The 15,798-nt window shown below is 46.5% G+C and overlaps 1 protein-coding gene across 3 annotated transcripts in view; it reads left to right on the forward strand.

Moving 5' to 3' along the window:
• The window catches only part of GTF3C1 (general transcription factor IIIC subunit 1), a 154,881-nt gene extending 141,446 nt beyond the window's left edge, over positions 1–13,435 (forward strand). For 2 of the 3 annotated variants that reach the window (XM_090024838.1, XM_090024839.1), the window contains exons 36-37: positions 4,397–4,589; positions 13,086–13,435. In XM_090024838.1, coding sequence (XP_089880964.1) covers positions 4,397–4,589; positions 13,086–13,307 — 415 coding nt within the window. In that variant the 3' untranslated portion in view covers positions 13,308–13,435. Of the gene's footprint in view, positions 1–4,396; positions 4,590–13,074 lie in introns of all 3 variants that reach the window. The other variant, XM_090024840.1, reaches the window with a different exon arrangement.
• The last annotated feature ends 2,363 nt before the right edge of the window (positions 13,436–15,798 follow it).

Genomic DNA, 15,798 nt, shown 5'->3' on the forward strand with positions numbered 1-15,798 from the left:
TGCTACAACCTTTAACTGTTAAACCACAGAAGGTTATTTACACCTGCTGCAAGAGGACTGTCTTCCTTCACATTGTTACATACATCATTCATTTTTTCACTACCTCTTTTCAGACATGCCAGATATACCACAGACCTTACATAAGCATTTTTCTTATACTAAATTTAAGTTCTAAAATCATGAGACCTACAGGTCAGATATATATGCTAAGCAATTGGGAATTTAAACTAGATAGTTAATTCCATGGTTATTTAATATTTGATACAGAATAATAATGACTGATTAAAATATTATGAAAAATAAATCATAACAAGATTCATTATAAAAATAGCAATATAAAGCAATTACGGCTACTGCAGTACAGTATCTTTTAACGTACAACCAGTACTCTTGGACTCCAGTTCCCCTCAGACTTGCCTCTAAGGAGCTCCTGCCTGCCAGTTCCCTGAATTTGTTGAAATATGCTTTTCTGAATTCCAGTCTTTATTCTTCCACCTGCCTTCCTTCATTTCCTTAGAATCCTGAACTCCATCATTTTGTGGTCACTGCCACTAGAGCTGTGTGAAGCTTTGGGTGCTTATTCGCTTTGGAAGAGATTCAGCCGGATTTGGTGGCTGAATCTCTGAATTGAATCGGGACCAATTAAAAGGTCCAAATCGATTTGAAGCACTCCAAATCGATTCAGAAAAGATTTGGAGAGCTTCAGCAATTCGAGCAGTCCCTGCAGGCTGCAGCAGGGAGGTGGACCCCTGACTCTGTGCCGGTAAGTAGGGGCGGGGGAGGGGAGGCTAAAGGACCAGGGAGGGAACCATGGGGGGACCTGTGCCAGGCCCCATCCCCTGCCTGCTCCCCTGAGTGTCCCCTGACCCCTGCCAGTTGTCCCAGCCCCGCCCCCACCATGGCTGCCCCACCTACCCCAGCTCCTGGCCCTTTTAAAAAAAAAAAAAAAAAAAAAGGCCCCATTCACCAGGTACTGCTTGGTGATCCCCACTGCCCCCATGCCATATGGGGGGGCTCTGCCACGAGCCCACAAACCCCTGTCCACTGTTCCAGCTCCCACCCCCCACCCCAGCATCCCCACCTGTCCCAGCTCTGGCCCTTTAAGAAAAAAACAACAAAAACCCACATTCACCAGCTCCTGCAGTGGCCTTGGGGCTTCGGGGCGCTCATGCAGAGCCCCCCCATGCAGTGGGGGACATCAGGGATCGCCCCCTGCTGGGCAGGAGCAAGTAAACCCAGAGTATTTTGTTGTTTGGTTTTTGGTTTTTTGGGTTTTTTTAAAGGGCCAGGAGCTGGGGCAGGTGAGGGGGCAGGGGGAGCAGGCAGGAGTTGGGGGGCTCATGGCAGAGCCCCCCATATGGCATGGGGCAGTGAGGACAGCCCCCCTACCCAGCAGCAGCTCATGAGTGGGAGCTTTTCCCCCCCCCCCCCCCCCAGATTGGAAGCTAGGGTGGGTGGTGCAGCCATTGAGAGCAGGTGGGGGATGGGGCCTGTGTGATTCAGCTGATTCGGCAACAGCTGAATCTCTGAATCAGATTCAGCGGAATTGATTCGGGACAATGATTTGAATCACCAAATCGAATCATTGTCCCCCGAATTGGCCAAATCAAAAGTGAATACTAGTTGCTTTGCACAGGCCTAACTGCCACACGTGTTGCCTTCTACCTTTGTATGCCCAACCAATTCCTCCCTGTTCATGAGTAGCAAATTGAGAAGAGCTCCCTACCCTCCAAAAAAGTTGACCTCTCTACCATTTATTCCAAAATGTTATCCTTGACAGTCCCGCCAAGTCTGTTATCCCAATTGCCCTGGAATTCCCTAATTGTACTAGGACTTGCAATTCTTCATATTTATTCCCCATGATTGTCAATTCAGTATACAGACATTTGAAGCAAGTAAGCAATTGCTCAACTTTCTCTCTGAGAACATTAAGGCTTCCTTTATTGCTTCCTCTTACTTGGTTTTATCAATGTCCTCTGGCTCTTTACTTACCTCTGGACTTTTGTTGTGTGTATGTAAGTGAAGACATTCTTCCCTCTATCAGGTGGACCCCATCTCTTCCCAACAATCTTTCTTTCTTGAACATAACCCTATGGTCAAAGAAGCCAGAGCTACACTGACAACACCATCTACATAGCCATGTGTTGATCTTCTTGATGTGGATGCTCCTGCCTTGACCCTTGATCCTTTCACCCTTGCATCAAGAACCCCATAGTCACTTTTGATCTGCTCAGGGTCACCTTTGGCAGTATTATTAGTGTCCAGATGAATGACCATTATGGGTTGTCATCAGAGGGCTGGATGAACCTCAGCAATTTCTCTATGATCTTTCAGATACAGGATCCTAGCAAGCAGCAGACCTGAGCCAACCAGTGAGGCTGGCAGATGGAGGACTCAAGGGTCTGCAGAAGGGATTCATCAACCACCACCGCTTATCACTTCTTTTTGGTCATAGTAGTCTCGGGCCTCTCAGCTTCAGGGTGCAGGGATATGGTCTGGGATTTAATCTGCCACTGATGAGTAGTTTCTGTACCATATCCATGCCAAATTTGGGTAATGGATAAAGGAAATTCAAAACTTGTAGATAATACAGAGCTATGTCCCAACCTTCTTTCATCCCTGGCCTATGGAGAATAAGTGCAGCATGTACAATAAAAGCTTTGTTATCCAGCACCCAAGGGGAATGGGGGGTGCTGGATAACAAAATATGCCAGTTAACTGAGCAGCCCGAACAGGCATCTTTGCCTGTTTGGGCTGCCGCTTCTCCCACCGCATCCAGGATGTCGCCGCCCCTCCGGCAGCGTTGCCGCCCCTCGCACAGGCCCCAAGGGACAGAGGTGGGCCCCATGCAGCCTGCTATGCCCCGGGCCATCGGGGCTCAGCAGTATAGGCTGCTTTGCCCCAGGCCGTGGGGGCTCTGAGAAACCGAAAGTACCACAGTGGGCACTTCCAGTTTCACTTTACCTTACAAGCCAGCAGGCTGGTTAATAGAACATGCTGGCTTGTAAGGTGCTGGTTAACAGAGCTTTTACTGTAGTAGAAAGCCCTGTCAGTGGTGCTATCTGCCTTCCCCACCTAGAAACAGACAACCGATAATAAGCTTTTGTTTCTGTGCACCCATGCAGAAATCATAATTCTAATATAATAAAAAGCTTTGTCTGTCTGTCTGTGTACCTGTCTGCCTGTCCATTTGTAATGCTTCTGGCCAACTGCGCCAAGAGGGCGGGTAGCAATTGTCCAAGCAGCCTGCGCTGCATGGGCCCAAATCTGCACTGCTGCCGGGGAAGTTTTGCAGTGGGAAACATGCCCCATCCTTCCAAGCAGCAGGGCTTCCCCCTGTCTCCCTGCTTGAGGGCAAAGGGAGTATCACAGTGACTGTGCCCCCTCCCCTGCCCAGCCCTGATGCCCCCCAGAACAGCTGGCAAGTAGGGGGAGGCAGCAGGGAGGAAGGGAGAGAGGGGAGCAGGAAGGCAGCTGGATGTGAGCCAGATGGACCCAAAGTGGCGGGGGGGGGGCCTGGGGTTGGACCCAAAGTTGCGGGGGAGGAGGGGGACTGGGGTCAGACCCAAAGCAGCGGAAGTGGTGTGGGGGGTAGAGAAGGGCCAGACAAGGAGCGGCAGGGGGTGGGGGTGGAGCAGGGCTGGATCCAGAGCAGTGGGGATGTGGAGCAGGGCTAGATGAGCAGCGGGGAGGGGTGCGCAGGGCCAGACATGGGGCTCTGTCCCTGCCAGGCCCCCACATCATTCTTGATGGGCAATTTACTAATATAGGAATAGGGCCTTTTCCAGACCTCATCTTCTAAACTTGCACTGTAGTGAAAGACATCCAGCAAGGTTTCTAGTCTATTTAATTACATCCCATGCAGCTGTGTTTATTCTATCTAGCTCTGGTATCAAATGATTACAAAAAACTCAGTGTAGCTTAGCCCACTGTTAAATAGAAAACATTGTAACTGGCCACATCTACATGAGACTGTGACTGCACAGTAGTCAGACAAAAAAGCCATTCATCCATTTATACAAGTACTAAATGACTGCACAGTAATGACTGTACAGTCAGCATCTCATGTGGATGCAGCCAACTCCATTATCAGGATATTTATATACCACCCATGATAAACTCCCCTTCTGGAACAGTCTCTGGAGTATGGCTAGCAAGCAGCACTTCTGACTTCGGAAGCCCTGGTAGTCGCATGAACATTTCTTTCAGTACTTCTATGCAAAGACTAAGGAGTGATCAGCAGCTGTTTGTCCCAAGTTATGGAACGATTGACTTGTATGTGAATTACATTAATTTACTTCTTTCAGTTCTTTACTAGCACAGAGAAGTGAAAGAGAAGATAGTCAGCAATTTGCATTTTTCACCTGACTGAGCTAAAATTACATTCTCTTTGCAGAGCATGTGAGAATGTCTGCTTCATTGGGAGGCCATGGCGGATTGTGGATGGGAGCCTGAATAAACCAGTGTGCAAGGGAATGATGGAAGCTGTGCTGTACCACGTCATGACAAAGCCTGGCATAATGGAAAACAGCATAATACAGCATTATAAAGGTGTACTGCAGCCTGTTGCTGTCTTAGAGATATTGCAGGTAACTGTCATCAAATGTTTACGATTACCTTATTTTAGTGCTCAGCTGAGCCCCTGAGCCATATCATCCAGCATTTTGTGCTGCCTCTGGGTCTTTGGGCAACCCACAGGTAGCATATGGGATGTGCCACTTGGCTCCATACACTGCACACTATGAGCTAAGCAGCAGCTACTCTGTAGCTCCAGGGCTGTGCTGCATGCAGTGGCCCCTCTGTGGCTATGCAGCACAGCCTCAAGGCAGTGGAGCTACCACTATGTGTGGTACATCCCCAAAGCAGGCAGAGCAGGACCTTACCGGACACAATGGCTTCTCCTGGGCACTCACTGGATCTGGAATATGGGGGTGGTTTGTGTGTCTAATGTAGCCCTGAGACTGATCCAATGCTACTTGCACAGGGCTGGAGAAGTTTGACACCCTTGGCTTAGTGTAATTGTTCTACCAAAAGCCTTCTGCCTGACTTCAGACTAACATGGCTAACTATCTCTCTGTGTTCCACCCAAGTGATACAGAGGTGGTCTCAAGCATCTACACTGTTGTAATAGGTTATCTTGTTTGAAGTCACAGGAGGGAGGTCAACTGTGAAAGGACCACAAACTCCTTTTACTGAGGAGAAACTCCTTCCTGCCCCTAAAGCAAACTGATCCTAGCTCAGGGTGGGGAATGCCAGCTGGCAGTACCTGTTCTCTTGAATTCCTGTGGTAGTGATTGCAACTAGGATTTCCTTGTAAAATGAGACCTAAATTTCTGTTGAACTGGAATCCTGTTCTTAAAGCTCCTATGGGTATGGAATTTCACCTGCATTATTTATGCCTTTTCACTGTTAATTGACTGTACATGGGGTGTGGGAAGTGCAGTCCACAAATCAGTTTGGGAATGATGGCTGTAAACTGTACCAGTGTCAGTTTCTCATAAAGAACAAACAAGCTTTTTATTAGAGGTGCACCAACATATATTGGGTGCCTATTAGATTGGCACCGATAAAAGGGAAATCATATTATCAGCTGTTTTTTGGCCATTGTAGACTATAATGTTTACCGATAATTATGCCTTCTGGCTGGGGCCCTGGACACCTGGGTTCCCTCTTGCAAGCCAGGGTGACCTTTAGTGTGGAGGGCCCGATCCGGATACAGGGGCCTGAGCCACTTCCCACCCCTACCCTCAACCCCTCACTGGCAGTCCAGACTGGGCTGGAGCAGAGCAGTTGGTGCAGTGTCCCAGGCACGGGCATAATGTAGACTGAGAGCTGGGGCTGGGGCACGTGCTGTGCCACAGAGATGTGACTGGGGCAGGGAAGGGTCTCTGGCCCTGGCCCAGCTCAGCCTGCATGATTCAGCCCACAATGCCCAGGAGTTCATGCCCTGAGGGCAGAGGGTAAGGAAGCCATTCCTCCCTGCTGTGTGCAGCAGGATCCTCCCCTGGCCCCTCATCTAGGGTGACCACCTATCCCTAACTGGGACAAGTCCCAGTCCCGGGCTGCATGACTCTGGCATAGCATTTGTCCTGGATTCACAGTGTACTGCAGGGATTGCGAAACTGCAGGCAGGCAGCGAGGGGATGCTGGGAGCAGGATGCAGGGGGTGCCACATGCACTTGGCCAGGTAGCATTGAGACCACTTCTCTGCAGGTAGGTCTGTGTGTGGGAGGGACCATTTGGGGATAGATCGAGGCTCCCATGGTGAGGAAAGGAGTGGGGCAAGGCGAGGGGTGCTGCCCAGCCAAGGCAGTACATGGGACCCAGGACTGGGAAGAGTGGCAGGCATGTGTCACCCTACCCTCAGCCCAGCCAAGTCCTGCCCTTCCTGGGGCTGGGGTCAGGTCCATTCAGCCTGCCCCTGGTAGCAGCGGCACCAGCACCAGGAAGGGAAGGGGCCCCAGCCCCGTCCCCCTCAACCACTGAAGTCCAGATTCCGGGACCTGGGGTCCAACTGTGGGGGAGGAGTGGTCTGGTTTCTCTTACCCTGGAAAAGTCCCCTGGCCCTACCCCGGACAGAGTGAGGAGCATAGGCAGAGGGAGAAAATATTAGTCAGTGGGGCTGAGTAAAACTTAAATTTAAAAGATACTTCTTTTGTGGTGCTTTTGCTGATCCAAATGATATGTGCCTACTCAAATATACTTACACAATGCATTTATCATAGTATTAACTATACTGTAGCAAGCTTGTAAAAATGAGAATGAGCCCATTTTGTATTAAATGTGTGTAGATCAAGCTGTAATATACAGCCAAGCCCTCAGATATCACCTAATATGCACTGAGGACAACACCCAAGATTGCCACCTCACAAATCTTCAAAATGCTTTCACTCAACAAGGGCACTCCTCCAAAGAGAGAGATCGCATTTGAAATAGCATGTTTGAAAGAGCCACCCAGATACCACATGAAAAATTGCTAGAGTACAGAAGAAAACCCCCCATGAATCTCATACCACTGCGATTATGGTTATGACATATCACCCCACCCTCAAACCTATATGGAAAATCCTCATACATCTGTAACCCATACTAGAAGAAGACCCAAGTCTTAAAGAGATCTTTCCAGAACCATCCATCCTACCCTTCAAACAAGCATTGAACCTTGCCAACCTCATCACCAGAATGAAACTTCCTACAGTCCAAAACGCACCAAATGGATCCAGACCATGCCATGACAAGACATGTAAAACCTGCCAACATCCCCAGCACCCCCACAATTACTACACCCCACAACAGAACCATCAGCATTCCTGGATCTTACAGCTGCACATCCAGAAATGTGATATATCTTCATCCAATGCACCAGACGCCTTGATGGAAAATATATAGATGAGACCAAACAACAACTGTCCACCAGAATGATAGATGTGTGCTTAAAGACAAGAATACCTAACTACCTGTGAAGGCACATTTCTCACATGAAAACCACTTTCTCTCCAGTCTCTCAGTTCTAATCCTCAAAGGGAGTTTACAAAACTCTTTTCACAGATAAGCCTATGTATTTCATCAAGCTCCTAGATGCAAACAATCATGGACTAAATATAGACATTGGATTTATGACATAACCTGCCTAACATCTGACTCCCCAGGTACCTATCCACTGTGTATCAGCTACATTCATTCCCCTCACCCGCCAGCCTTTCTTTCACCCACTGACTTCTCAATTTACATTTTCACCTTGGCTTTCTTGCATGCATACCAGCCTTTGGCTTCTTTACTATTCATTCCATCCAGGAAGAGCACACACCAACTGCATATGCTTCCCCAGCCTGACAAAGGGTATTTAAACCCAAAGCTTGCTAGGAAGAATTTTTCCAACTATTTAAGTTGGTCTAATAAAAGATACCAGATTAACCCTAAGAACCTTGTCTGCCTTTTGAATTAAATGGCATTTTCACTCAGATTTTATTAACAGCTTATGGCAACACAATAAACAGCAAAAGGCTGACACTTCGCATATCACCCACAGCCCAAACCCCTCTCCCTGCAGTCTCTGGCTCTTTCCTTTTATTGGGAAATCCAAACTCACTCCACAACTAGAGTTAGCCTATAAAGGGACACCATTAAGAACTGATGCTATCGGGCAAGCTCAACTGAACTCTTCCTATTGCTATTTCATTATAACTTCTGTTTGCCTGGGTTGAGTACGTTCTCACAATCTCTGCAGGGCTGAGGTTTCTTGTAATATCCGGCTCAATGTTCAGAATGGATAATGCAGAAAAATATTTCTGACTCATTGTTCTTAAGTAGGTTTTAATCCAACACATTGCAGTAAAAGATGCTTCAGATTTCACAGAGCCAACACGTAGTATAAGAGCTCACTGAAGAAGCTTGACAAAATTGGGGTTATCTAGAGCTGTCACCATGGATCTTAAATTTTCTAGCCCCACAACCCATCTGGAGGATTCAGTATCAGTGTGTGTGATCTGCATTTCCAAATTAGCTAAACTTGAATTGACTCTCACAATTTTCCCATATATTTCCAGTATCTTACCAACTCCTTGAGGTTCACAGACTAGAATGCCAATTAGACTTCTGGCAAGTGTTAAAGACTCCTCAGAAAACCTCTTTTTAATTTCCCTGTTAGAGCACTGACAATTGGGGGGGGGGGGGAAAAAAAAAAGCTGAACATACCAATTTGCTTATTATTTTGTGGTTCTGGGGAAAGATGCTCTCTTGCACCACAGCTTGAGTCCACAACGAAGTTGCCCGGTTTTAAAGTCTTCCTAGGAGACTGAGCAAGTTCGTTTCTGTCCTCCTCAATCATTATTCCTACATTTTCCCCATATTACAGGACATCATCCCAGACACCGTTCCAGGCTTGTTCATTTTTCATATTTTCCAAAGTTGTGGCAGTGCTAATAACTACTTTTGCTGCTGTGGAGAGTGTGGCCTTTTCAGACTGCAGTGCTTTTTGAGCGACATGCAATAATGACTCAAAAACAACAAGACGGATGACAAAATCTGTTTTTGCACTTGGTACAGCAATCCATTTGCCTCAACAAAATTCCAGTTACTTCCATGCTGAGAGAGATCAGTTAGGCGTTGGATAATAACCTTTAAATTAGACTTGCGTTCTTTGACATTTCTCCACCCACACACCCAGTGTGTATCACTTAAGACTTGTCAACTCGATGGATTTTATGCCTCAGTGTGACAGGGGCACCTTCATGGCCAGATCCCAAAGTGGCCCACCCACTTGCCTAGGGCAGTCTGCTCTGACTTGCCTGCCGCGACTTGATTGTGAACTTGATTTATTAAGTAGGAAGCTGCCCATTCCTTACCTCGATGCCAGGGGGGTGCTATCCATGGCTCCGAACCTCCCTTATACCATGGCCTGTGCCTCGCCTATGGCATCCTGATTATGATTACTTCCCGTGGTCTGAGGCTGGGACAAATTCATTCCATAACTGGGCTCCATTCACTCTCACACTCACTCCGCCCCTCTCACAGGGGGCCTCTTGCAGTCCACCCCCTTCTCACAGGGGCCTCTTGCACTCTGCCCATCCCCGGCCACACTCCACTGTTCTTGAGCAACCCCTTGTGGGCCTTTGGGCTTAGCTGCTCTCTCACTGGTACCACCATGCAGCAACTTTGGTTCCTGTAAGTTCCCCTACTCTATGTGGTGTAGCTTTAGACCAATGTTGGGCTGCATTTGCCCCTCACCGGGCAACTCTACACTATGCACCATCCTGGGGTCCCCTTATTATACTTACAACTACCTACTCATGGGTCTGGCCCTTGTGCTGGCCTTCAGGCTTACTCCCAGTTTGACTCTACTCAGCACGCCCCGGGACTGTCCTACAGGCCTGCTCCCAGTTCAGCCTTACTCTGTGCAGGGCCTAACAACAGTCATCACTGTTGTTTACTTTACAAGCATCCACAAGAACAAGATTAAGTTTATGTGCCATAGAATGGATTTAGATAGCTGTTGGCTGGTCATTAGTAATTTTTCGCTGGACCCCATTTGTGTTGAGTTATGCTCCATAACATGACTCCATAACATTCACTCTATCCTATGCTTGACCCACTATTGGAACAGCACTTAGTCCAGCTTCCTCTTTATCTTCTTTGAGACCATTATAGATCCCCTCTGCATTTCTAAACTGTGAACAGACTTTAAACAAGAGAAATTGCTCGTACAAATTTAAGTCAGCATCCACGTAATGCACACAGATCAAAAGTTGCTTTTGTTTAAAAGGCCACCTTTCATCAGCAGTCAGGCAATAAAATCCTTCGTGTCTTCAACTATTTGTTTCCTTACCAGATCAGTTGCAATGTACAGGAGCTCGTTTTGAATTTCCTGGCCTGTCAAGCTAAATGTATCATGCAGTTTCCTCTGAAATTGCTCCTCATATTTTGCAAAAAGGGAGTATAACTCAGAAAACAGAGGGAATTTTCTTGACTTTTCATTTTCATCAGGACCCCTAAGGGCCAATCCCTGGCATGAAACATAGAGCAGCAAGTTAGTAATTTTTCAAGCATATTCTCTGAACAGTCATCTTATGGGAGTTCGACAGGTGACATGCAACTGAGCTCGATTTACTTGCTGCCTGGCAATTTTTTCATTTACTCAGACATTCCAAGTGAACCTTACAATTAGAATGACTATTCAGCTTTTCATTTATCTTTTTCCAGTTTCGCAACCCCTTTTCTATAAAAACCATTATCGTTGTACAGGCAGTCCTCAACTTGCAACATTTCAAGCTACAACGTTTCGCACTTACAACGTTTATAAATTGACACCCTGTTTCAACTTTATGATGTCAGTTTTGACTTTACAACGCTTGATCCAATGCGACGCTTTGTCAGCAAACAAGTTCGCTACATCGCTCATGTTCCTGGAGAACATCTGTCCAAACTTCCTTGGACACTTTCTTTAAGAAAGACAAGACTCCTGAGAAGACTGTAGCCAAGAACCCTTCAAAAAGTCCAACCAAGAGCCTTTCAGAAAGTCCAGCAAAGTCACCTCAAATAAGTCCTTCCAAATCAGTATGATTGCTATTTAGAATATAAATACATTAATGTAGTCATCTATAATTGATTGAGTACAAAATTCTTGGGTATTTTTGGTGAAAATAGATTATCAGGCCTTGGTTCAGGAACAAATCTCCCATTTATAACGTTTCTTATGAGAAAATTGGTTCCGAGTTGCAACGTTTTGATTTAAGATGCAGTTTTTAGGAACCAGTTGTGTCTTCTGAGGACTGCCTGTATTCAGAAGAACTGTAAAAAAAAAAAAAATATATATATATATAATTCTACAGGGATAGCAAAATACAGCATTGGCCAGTACACTGTATTTATAAAGGGAATCGAACACCGATGATGAGAATGATTGATTGATTTTGTTTGCCAAAAGGATTTTTGGGATAATTACTAAATTTCACCTGTACAGGCCCACTTGATCGGTCCCCTAATTTCAAATTCATTGAAACACTAGCAGCAGCACAGGCATTTATATTCTTATCAGCAATGTGCATTTTGTCTACGTTTTTTTTTCTGTCTCATGTTGATGAGCAATTTCCACACTGATTGTTTCCTTATTTTCCAAACAACATTGTAAAATCAATGTCAGCTAAATTTCCTCTTCATCTGTTTGTGTTTGCACAAATTAACTGTCTGAGTTTAAAACATCTCCTTATTATCTTCAGCCATTGTACCACCTCATATGCAGAACACACACCACGCCACTGTAAAGAGTTTATAAAACAAACTGAAGCATGCATCATTACATCAAAAGCTAACACCTGCGTATAGTAACACAGACTGTTGCACGATGCACAGTTAGTGATTTTGAGTGGGCATTCGTTATGGGTCATTAATAATCATTTGTGCCAAGACTTTAAAAGTTTGTAAATTAGTAGGGCTGTTAAACAATTAAAGAATTTGATTGTGATTAGTTGTGCAATTAAAAAAAATTATTTGCGATTAATTGTGATTTTAAATGCACAGCTAAAAATTCGAAATTATGCACGGAAAAAGTTATGAAAAATTATGCAGGTATTTTGTGTGCTTGGGGGGGTGTGGGGGGTGTGGTGCGTGGGGGAAGATATGTGGGGATGGGTGTGTGGGGTTTGGAGTCTGGGGGGAGAGATTTCCTGCATACCCTGTCAGGATGTGGGGTACTGTGGGTTAGGCCTGAGCGGCAGCAGCAGGGCTGGGGGGGAGGGCTGTGGCTTGGGAGTGAGGGGCAGATGCACACATACACACAGATGCAGACACAGAAACACGCACACAGATGCAGACAGAAATGCACACCCAGCAGGTAAGTGTGTGGGGGGGGGAGGGATGGGGCAGGGGAGAGGGAAGGGGCTTGGGGGGGCACATCAAGACCACCACAGTGCAGGAGGGAATGAGGCAGGGGTTAATGGGGCCCTGGCTGGGCTGGGTCTTGGGACAATTGGAACTTGGTGGTGCATCCATGGTCAGAGGCAAGGAGGGGTTCCTGCTATTGCATGCACTGCAGGGGAGCCAAGGTGAGGGGCACTTACTCCCCCGATCTGTATGCTGGGTGAGGATGGGCTGCTGTTGCAGGCTGGGCTCTACTCTGCCTCTAAGCCTCGCTGCCACTGTTTTGAGAGTGTAATGCTGCTCTTGAAGCAGCGGCAGTGAGGTGCAGAGGTGCAGCAGAACCCAGCCCACAGCGGCAGCCCACACTCACCTCCATGCACAGATCAGAAGGGCATGTGCCTCCCTGCCTTGGGTCCCCCATGATGCATGCAGTGATGGGACCTCATGCCCCCAGATGTACCGCCAGGCTCCAATTTGTCCCATTACCCAGTCTAGCTGGGGCTCCATTCACTCCTGCCCCACTCCCTCCTGCACTGTGTGGGGTCTCGATCTGGCTGGCTAATAATCAGCTGTCAGTATCAGCCAAGAAAATCTTTATTGGTACACCCCTACTTTTTATTAGGTTAATTCTTGATCTGTAAAAATACCCTTCACAGAATAATTTTACTGGGCTTTAGAATTGTGTGTGTGTAACTTTTTTATCCAGCTAAAATATGTCAGCTTTTCAACAGGGCCTGGAAGTTCTTGGATGCATCAGGAGATTCTTCATGAAAAAGCCATCAGCAGTATCTCTCTTTTCTTACCCAGCTCCAGGAGAAGAGCTATCTAATCCCAAACTGAGTGAGACCACAATAATATTTTATGAGCCTACCATAGACTGTACTCTCAGACTTGGTAAAGTGTTTCCAGATGAAGTCAACTGGAACAGATGGGTACAGATGCTCCATCTATAAATGAAAGATAACTTCTCTAGCTCACACTGTTGAAAACTAATATAGATGGAACTTCAAATGTATCCCAGGATTTATGCTCTGCGTGTCATATTTGTTATCATGGCTTGTTAAATAAACTTTTTCTTGTACTTTCTTCTTTGGAATCATTTTAGGCCAGGGATAATGCAGAGATTGTGATTGTGGTACGTGTATCTTAGTCTTCTAACAGCACTCTGAGGAGAAAAACTACATAAGCCTAGGCTGAGACACTGGATTTAGACTTCAACACCTAGGAATCTCCAAGTATACACATCTAATGGATTTAATGCCTCAAGTAGTAGTATATGCAATCAGAGAAATTGCCTCTCCTCACTACTCTGTTGTTGCTGCCATACTGTCAGACTCTACTTTAGTGGTCACCAACCATTGGATCTCAGTCCACTGGTAGATCTTTGAGCCTCTTGTGGTAGATCTTGGAGCCTCTGGGAGTCCATCCAAGGCTGGAGTAGGGGGCTTAGTGCATGTGTGCATGCATGCGCATGCCCCAGCCCAGCAGATCAGTCCATGGGGGAGGGAAGGGGTGGGAGCTAGATCAAGGCCCTTGCAGTGAGGGACAGTGCCACAGAGGCAGGAGCAGGGGTAAGTTGAACAGGGCCCCGGCCAGGTGAGACTTACCTGCTGGGGAGGCGCACCCCAAAATAATTTTTTCTCCCTCTGCCTCGATCTGTCCTCCCCTTCCCTCTCCACAGATTTACCTGCTGAGTGAGGAAGTGGAGGGGTAGCAGCAGTGCATGGTAGATCTTGGGTTGTTTTTAAATATTAGAGGTGATCTCCTACTTAAAAAAAGTTGGTGACCACTGCTATACTTAGCGCAGTGTGCAGATGAGTTAATGTAAAAAGCAAAAGCATCTAAGCTAGAACAAAGTATTACAGTTGTCTTGGCTGACTTGTTTTAATTGAAATAGAGCAGATCTCTTGAATATGCAACTTTAGAGAATTTTCTATCTTCCTTGGTAATCTCCCCAACTAGTTAGTTCCCCTTACTAATTATAGATTCATAGATGTAGGGTCGGAAGGGACCTTGTAGATCTTCTAGTCTGACCCCCTGCCCTGGGCAGGAGAGAAAACTGGGCACAAATGACCCCAGATAGGTAAACGTCAAGCCTACTCTTAAAGACCCCCAAGGTAGGAGCCAGTACCACTTCTCTTGGAAGTTGGTTCCAGATCCTAACCATCCTGACTGTGAAGTAGTGCCTTCTAATGTCTAGCCTAAACCTACTCTCTAACAACTTATGGCTGTTATTCCTTGTTACTGTGGGAGGCGCTCGGGGGAGCAAGGTCTCTGCCAATCACTGCCAGTCCCCCCAGTAAGTTTATAGATGGCCACCAGGTCCCCCCTTAGGCTTCTCTTGTGATGTACATCTTTCCAATGTACATCACCCAGATTCTGCATCTGGTGCGAACAACTAATGGCCATATACCCTACACAATGGCTCAAATTTTGTGACATCTTCACTGAGCCCATCAATGACTTCTAATACCATTATAAATGGTAATGTGCTAATGTAACTGGAACTGGGTTTGAATTGCTAGTTGTACTAGCTTTTCTACCATGCATGTATTTCTTGAATCTAACCGTGTCCATAAGAAGTGGGTGGCCATTGCATTGGGAACTTGGCAACCCCCAGTAGCTTTCAACCTGTTGCAGCCATTTTGGTGTGGACAAGTCTAAGGCTGAATCTGCTATCCAGGAAGTGTGCTGTGCCATCCAAAAGGGGCTAGCATTTCCAAACTGAGGCACGGGGTGCTGGAGGGCTCCAAATTGAGGCATGAAAGCTAGATAGAGCACTCTATGAAGCACTGTCTCTACCATAGAAGCTGTCTATTTTTAATTCCAACATTAAAAAGCATTTTTAAGCAATTGTTTTAAAAGATTTACAAACGATATTTCAACAGCGTTAAAGAAACTAATGGAAACATTTAAAAAAAAACGAACATGCAAGGTGCAAACTGTACCATGTCTTCAAGTATCAGGAGGTGGTTTGGGGTCCCATGCACCCCAGGAACTGCCTAATGCTCACCCATTTGGCAGGGAGTGTCCCAGAGCATAGAGTGCCACTTCAGCATGCCCCAATCGGACCCAGAAGGCTCAAAGGAGTGGATAGCTGCAGAGCTGTATCTGTGCTTCAGGTCCAAATCTGTGCTGCTGGGGAATTGCAAGGGAGTGAAGTAACATGGTCCATGTTCCTGATGCCTCTGAAAAAGTTGGGGACTTCTCGTGATGCTGGTACCAAGAAGAAGTTAACCAGGAGCCACACTGATTATGGAGAGGTAGCGTGAAGGAAGGTGAATGCTCCCCCAAAATCACTGATGCCCTGTTGCTGGGGCCCAGGCAACTGCAAGGGTAGGGACATTTGCCATTGGCCCCAGGTAGGGAAGGGGCCAATGCTGCATGGCATTAGATGGAGCAGGTGAATGGCAGTCCTGGGTTGGTGTACAGCCATATATTGGA

Source organism: Crocodylus siamensis, chromosome 12 (genome assembly GCF_052110815.1).
Source record: "Crocodylus siamensis isolate JL-2025a chromosome 12, ASM5211081v1, whole genome shotgun sequence".
Lineage (NCBI taxonomy): Eukaryota > Metazoa > Chordata > Crocodylia > Crocodylidae > Crocodylus > Crocodylus siamensis.